The 7308-nt window shown below is 38.2% G+C and overlaps 1 protein-coding gene across 4 annotated transcripts in view; it reads left to right on the top strand.

The window, feature by feature from the left end:
• Positions 1-7308, top strand: part of frmpd4 (FERM and PDZ domain containing 4) — a 54022-nt gene that overhangs the window by 34493 nt on the left and 12221 nt on the right. For all 4 annotated transcript variants that reach the window (XM_008400422.2, XM_008400432.2, XM_008400440.2 and 1 more), the window contains 5 exons: positions 2540-2700; positions 2967-3069; positions 4742-4787; positions 5664-5768; positions 7180-7287. In XM_008400422.2, coding sequence (XP_008398644.1) covers positions 2540-2700; positions 2967-3069; positions 4742-4787; positions 5664-5768; positions 7180-7287 — 523 coding nt within the window. The remainder of the gene's footprint in view (positions 1-2539; positions 2701-2966; positions 3070-4741; positions 4788-5663; positions 5769-7179; positions 7288-7308) is intronic.

Here is a 7308-nt window from a genome sequence, read left to right as displayed (position 1 = left end):
ACCCCCAAGAATTTAAAACTACTTTCACCCCTGCCTGCGAGTGACACTGTTATGCCTCAAGGTTTCTTCTTAAAAGGAGTTTTTATTTTGGCAAACTAATTAATTTTCCCATGAAATTTGCTAATTAAAAAAATCCAAAATCTGAATAACTAAAGAATAACATTTCTAGTTCTCTGTAATCGCAAAGGCTATGGTTATTTCATTGTTTAGAAGGATAATTTAATAAATAATAGACTTGAAAAACAGAGAAATGTCATAGGAGAGAAGCTGAAATCATAGGAGAGAAGCTGAAATTCTGCACCAAAAAGATGTAATCTTTAAACCCTCAGGCAGCACTGAAATAAAAACAGACATGCCTCTGTTGTGAAAATCGCAGTGCAGGCATAAAGGGAAAAAAACAAAGATATACAACATGCTTAAAAAAGATGAACTCATGAAGTAGGAAACTGCTCCAAGTCCAGAGAATCTAAAATTGAACTGCATTATTGTGAAGACATTTTTTTACTAGTTAGTTTTAATGAAACTTATTTTCAAATGTTTGCCTCTTTAAGGAAAACAATACAAAACCGCATTCTGCAAATATTACAAAATCATAGCTCTAAATCAAAAAATGTTGATTTTAATTCTCCTTTTTAATCCATAAAGCTGTCTGCCAAATTAGAAATATTAAAATGCTTTTATTAACATCAACCTTGAAAGTCATCTCAAAATACACAAACATCAAACAATTATGTGACATAAGGTGACTTGTCAGGTGAAGATCAGGATTGAACTTTTTTGAATGAAAAACACTATGCATGGCAGGTAATGACTACAGCATCTCCACAGCGAAACACGGTTGTGGCAGCATCATGATGTGGGAGTTTGTTCTTCAGCAGAGACAGGGAAGCTGGTCACAACTGACTGGAAGTTCAGTGCATTGAAAATTGATCTTCTGGGATGTTTTTTGTCCAGTTCGACTGAGCTTGAACTATTTTTCAAAGAAAAATTTGGTAACATTTAAGTTTCTGATGTACAAAGCAGGCTGAGACTTGCAGTGAAAGGTGGATACATACTTCTACTTTTACTCCTACAATAACAAGATAAACAATACATTTCTGTCTTACTTTCTGAATGAAACAAAAATAATATTTACAAAAATGTAGGAATCCACTAATAAACACATTTCATCGTTAACATTACTAGCAATATTGAGTTGCCAGATAATTTTTAACTATTTGGTTAATTAATGTAAACAGAAAAGAAAAAAAAAACTTACTGTCAGCATCAGTGAGTCTTACACTTAACTTTCATCAGCATTWGTTGAGTATTTTTAAGATAAATCATACAGTTACAACCATACAAACTGGAAATGTTGTTCAATTGAGTCCTAATAAAATAGGAGTAATGGATGGGACAGAAACTAATTTGTAATAAAAAAAGGCCTGCATTTTGGACTGATGGGAAAAGCAYAATCTTATCAAACACTGCAGTAATAACCATAAAAGCTTTGTTGTTGTCCCTCTTTAAGGATGAATGATTATCTTCAGATTGAACAAATATACTTATGAAACAAAAAGCAGCGTCATATGCTATGTTGCACTGTTAGAAATGTATGCAGAATGAGATTTATCAAGATTCTTCTGAGGTTTACCTCGCCATAAAGATTATGGCCACCCAGTTCTAGAACTGCCAAGTTATTGACAGGTTTTGTTGGTTATTTTGTTCTTTTACATTCGTTATTGTATGTCAGAACTCTTATTTGTTTTTTCTGTGCACCACCTACATTTGACGTTGTAATGGCATATGGCATGGCCTTTGTTCTTGGACGAAGCAGAGAAATCCTCCCCCATTTTTTTTTTCTCTGACAATCGATTAACATCTTTAAACTTGTTATTCCCATTGCAGCTTTTTTGTGACATTGCAAACCCAAATGACAGATCTGACTGTGTCTTTGTGCCATGAAAGATTAATTGTTGGTATTTAGCTGTGAATAGAACGCGTGTTAAGAATAACTGTGAATTACACACTGTCTGCCCAGAGCTTTAATTAACCAGCACTTTTGGCACCATGCAGAGTTGCTGCTGCCGCTCCTGCAGCCAGGGAGAGTGAACAAATGGTGTAAAAATTATACCACACAATACGTGAACTTTGTGTTCAGTTATGCACATCTCTTTAACTAAAAGTGCTAGAAATAGTAATCTTTTACAGCGGGCACGAGTTGGAGGTATCTTTAAAATGTACTGATAAAAGAAGATGAAAGATGTGAAACAATTGAGTTTTGGTTTGTAGCTTTGGTATGTTTTGGTGTTTGTGTGTGTGTGTCCGTACACAAGATAATTGCTACATTATAGTGCTACGAAGTAATACTGATCAACGTATGAAATGATTGGCCATCATGGAAACCTAGTACCTAAAGAATACATGAAGCAACAATTAATCGTTTATAATAAATGTAAATACACTACATTACCTTAGAAAACAATATACTACAAAGTCTTATAGTAAGCTAATTAAATAGCAGAATTGACAAGGGAATATTTTTAAATTTTTTCTCCAGTCACGTCTCCCAGAGTAACTCCCTGGAGGAAGTTCGTCTGGACGGAGACAAGTTTGTGCCCCCCGCGCCCCGGAAGGTGGAGATGAGGCGGGACCCTGTGCTTGGCTTCGGATTTGTGGCAGGAAGCGAGAAACCTGTGGTTGTCCGCTCAGTTACTCCAGGTAATGAGAATGACCCACCTGCACGCTGAGTTCTCCATACAACACTGACTCATTCAGTCCACAGCCACATCACGAGATGAAATCCACCTAAAATGTAGTAGCTTGGAGGAAAACCCACTTACGCCGATGATTCAGTGATTTTTAACAGCCCTCGATGAGTAAGCGTTCATTACAGCTTTGGCCACAAGACAGGACACTTAGAAAACGGAGAGCGTTCTGAACAACACGTGTGTGTGCCTGAAGTGTTGTTTGGTATGTTGTGGCAGGGGGTCCATCTGAAGGCAAACTGATCCCCGGGGACGAGATCATCATGATTAATGATGAGCCAGTCAGCTCAGCACCCAGGGAAAGGGTTATCGACCTTGTCAGGTAAGACATTTGCCTTGTGTCACAACTGTCGTGGATAATTGAATACCAACAAAAGTATTTTACTTTAATGAGGATTCTGATATTAATATTATTCACTGTCGGGCTTTTAAAGACGATATATCCTTCATACCTGTTTATTGGCAATATGATGTTTTGTGTTTTGCTGATATAATTCTGAAGGGGTATGTTCTACTGAACTGATGTATGCACATTACTCTAACCACCCGTGCCATCCAATGTGATTTAGATTAATCACTGATACACCTGAGTCATTGATGGTGGGTGACTGCTATATGAGTGGTGTAATAAGGTATGTGGCCTATGCTTCACAGATCTAATGGATTTGAATGGATTTTCTCAGTTAATTCAATATACTTCCTTGGGAAACAAATGTCAGGCACATGCACTTTTCTGCTATCTTCAATATTTTTATGTTAACCACACTTTATTTTTTCAAATCTTTAATCCATTCATTGCCTTCTGCTTATGTGAAATCATGGGGGTCATGGGAGTAGTTGCTCCATGGTGGGAAACCCAGGCATCATGGTATGGAGACACAGTCTGTCCTGTGAGATCTGGATCTGCACTGGGCTTTTCTACACAGTCTTAGTTTCCACTGTAAACSTCTAACATGGAGCTACCAGTTGGCATCAATGATCAGACTACATCAGTTTTCTCTTTTTGATGAAGAGGAGGAGCAGCTGTACTTTGAGCTCCGTCTGGATGAAGGAGCTCTGCACCCTGTTACTAAAGCTGAGTGCAGACACCCCATGGATGAAGCTTGTTTTAACCACTTTGTTCCAGAATCTCATTCTTTCAGTGATGATTCATATCTCATTGTGATTGGTGAGGGTCAGAAAATAGATAAAGTGAGAAGTTAGCTTGCTTGTTTGCAAGTCTTCATCTTGACAATTGAAGCTTCAGCCACATTGCTGATGACTTGGTCCCAGGCCATCACCTGCTCCAACCTACCAGTACTCTCAATCAAGACACCAAGATACTTGAACTCCTCTGCTTCAAGCAAAGACAGATCCTTAACCCAGTAAAAACTGTGGTTCACCGGGTTGAGGGTTCTAAACTTTCCAATTGGCAAACATCTGACTCTCATCATGGCAGTCTCAAACTTGGTTTCTGATCCAGTGCATTCTGGAGGTCATGACTCAAAGAGGCCAACATAACCCCATCACCTACAAAAACCAAAGATGACAGTTCAAGATTTCCAGATCTAACAATCTCCTGTCCCAAGCCTTGAGATTCTATCCATATGCCCCACAAACAGCATTGTGTTCAAGGTAGGGCTTTGGCTAAAACCAGGGTCTCCCATAGTAAAGTAGCCTCAGGCAAAGGGATCAGACCTTGATGAAGAAAGACCAAAAATATTGTCATAACTCATTGAGATTAGGAAGACCAGTGAATCCTCCTGGCGTTAGACCTCAGAGTGGAGTCTTCCCCGTGGCTAAGCCTTTGCTGAAATAGTAAATTACCTCCATGTAGGCCTGCAAGCTTTGGATAGAAAAGTCTTAAGGGGTGGGTGATTGTGGGGTCCTGGGTATATTGATGCCCTGGTGTCATGATCTGGCTTTTGAGACATGGAGCATCCCTTTTGCATTATGTCAAGCAGAAATAAAAAGGAAAAAAAATTGCCTCATTTACTTTTCTTTTTGTCTCATAGGAGCTGTAAAGAGTCCATAGTGCTGACTGTTATTCAACCATACCCAGTGAGTATCTCCCCTATGAGTGAAATTGAATTCATCCCTATAGGCCATATGAGCATTTGGAAGTGATTATTTTGTTGACTCTATGAAAGCAAGTAATTAATCACGCCATATGTTTGTGCTGGCACTCTTTCTGTGATGCCAGTAAAGTTAGAACTTGAGCTACTCAAACAAAGACAAACCTTTTGAGTGCCCTTATATGTAGGGAGTCAGAACCACACAGGACTTTGTATGAACCTGCAACAACAACATTTCCTAGAGATACAATGCACCAGATGGTAGCGAACACTCAGTGCCAGGAGCATAGCCTCTCTGCAGCCTTTGTTTACAGTTCACATAATAAGTTACTGGAAATGGTGTTTTGCACGGTTTCCTTCCAAAAACAGACAAAAAAAATTGTCAGAACATCATCAAAGAAAAGAAGACATATTGTTTGAGTTTTCTTATGTGGCAAGAAACTCAAACGCATAGCTCGTCGTAATATCAAATACATTTGGTATAAAACTGCAATCTTCSAGTCATTGTGAATGCAAAATGATTCTTTCATGCAATGTCTGTGGTGTCAAGTACTTAATAAGAACCACTTRGAGACTGTTAAATATTTATAAACAGATTAAGTTGGAGTAATTCATCCTGTGATTACTCATGTTTACAGATTTTATTTTTTTTTTACATTCTGTGATATGACAACAAAAGGATTATTCTCATTSTCATGTTCTTGATTAGTATTATCCTAATCGTGTCACACCAAAGAAGAGTTAACATGTTTTAATGGGGAATTATTTCCTCTAATCAYACTTGTGATTCGTTTTGAAGTGGAAGCTGATTGTCCTTTAAATTCCTGCTTCTTTTTTTGTCTTTGTTCTYTCTCTCTAAAAGTCACCCAAATCTGCATTCATCAGCGCAGCAAAAAAGGCCAAGTTAAAGACAAATCCTGTTAAAGTCCGCTTTGCTGAAGAGGTCATCGTCAACGGACAGGTCCCGGTAAGTGAAACCAAAAGAACTCTTCTTGGTCAGCTTTAGATTTAGAGGTGAAAAAGACAGACTGTGATTTATTAAATCCTTAGCTTTATCTATATGATATAAACAGCATCCCTTTGATGGCCTTCAAGTAATGGTGTCCTGTAATGCCCTCTCATTGTGCGAAAGCACATAACCGACAGCAAGAGATGAAGAGAGAAAATAGTTACTATTGGTTCAATGCGTCTTAACAAAGGAAAAAGTGGTGGCAAAACAAAGATGTCTTTTTTTGCACTAACARGGGGCAGTAAATGTGAGGATACTGCCACAGACAGATAAAAAAGAAGTTCCTGTGCAATTGCTTCCTATAATTAATAGGCGAGTCACAGAAAAGAAGATTCAATGAGGGTATCAAGGAAAGAGAGCCAAGCAGTGTTCATATATCCCCGTTTTTAGGTAGAGTGCTTTGCCCAAGTCATTCTCCCTTGGTAAAACTGAGGAGGAAAACAATAATTGTCATACTCACTCAAAGGGCAGAGCCTTAGAATTGAATCCCTGATGTCCACTGACTGGCGCCTCTGCTACAACTCCTGCTGCCCTTCTCTGCTGCATCCTTCAGGCTCTGCTCTGTTGCTTGGCCTTCACTTGTCTTCTGTTGGTAGTCCTCCTCTTCTCAGGGAATGGATCCCCTTCCTGGCCATTAAACCCATAATAAAACACATTAAATAATATGCATTAAAAGCTTCATTCACTGGCATTCATGTCAAATTCAAGTCTTTCGTAGCCTCTAGATTTCCTTTCAACTTTGCCCTGTTTTTAGCATAATTTTTCTACTCATTAACAAATCAGGTGGTCCTTTTTGTACTAATGCTTGTTTGAAAAATCAGCGAGACTGTATGGAAAGCAGTCAGTCATTTGAATCATTCAGATGATCCATCAAAGTAGTGGTGGGTGGGTTGCGAACCCAGGGTGTTTTTTTTTTTTACTGTCACCCTGCTTTAAACTCCTCCACAACTATATTTATGACCCTTCTGCTTTTTTTTTTTTTTTTGCTGTTTGTTCCCTAATATTTTCTAACAAACTTACTGAACAGCTGGGTTTGCAGCTTAGTAATGGGATTATTTTTTGAATGACAATGTTTGCACTGGATATTGTATAGAGGTATCGGAATAAAGCTGAATAAAAAGGTAGTTTAAACTTTTTAGTTTTTTAACAATCAGTCATTTTCTGACTCCTTTGTACTTCAAGGTTACTTTGTGATGCCCTGTCACTTTGTGACGACAAAGTGACAGAATATGAAATGGTTTAAAAGAAGAAGCCCTGCATAACATGTTCCTTTAGTGGAAGGCTTCACTGGTCTCTTACAAGTATAGTTTAAGGACCTTTCTCTTTATAAAGAGAGTTGTTGATCATACAATTTTCCTTTTCTTCTCAGGAAACAGTAAAGGACAACTCCCTTCTTTTTATGCCAAATGTTTTGAAGGTATACCTGGAAAATGGCCAGACTAAATCATTTAGATTTGACAGCAATACATCCATTAAGGTAGGTGCTGGTAAGAGTCTC

The sequence above is a fragment of the Poecilia reticulata genome, linkage group LG2, assembly GCF_000633615.1.
Source record: "Poecilia reticulata strain Guanapo linkage group LG2, Guppy_female_1.0+MT, whole genome shotgun sequence".
NCBI lineage: Eukaryota > Metazoa > Chordata > Actinopteri > Cyprinodontiformes > Poeciliidae > Poecilia > Poecilia reticulata.
Note: the sequence above shows the minus strand (reverse complement) of the source record. Positions and strands in the feature narration are given on the sequence as shown.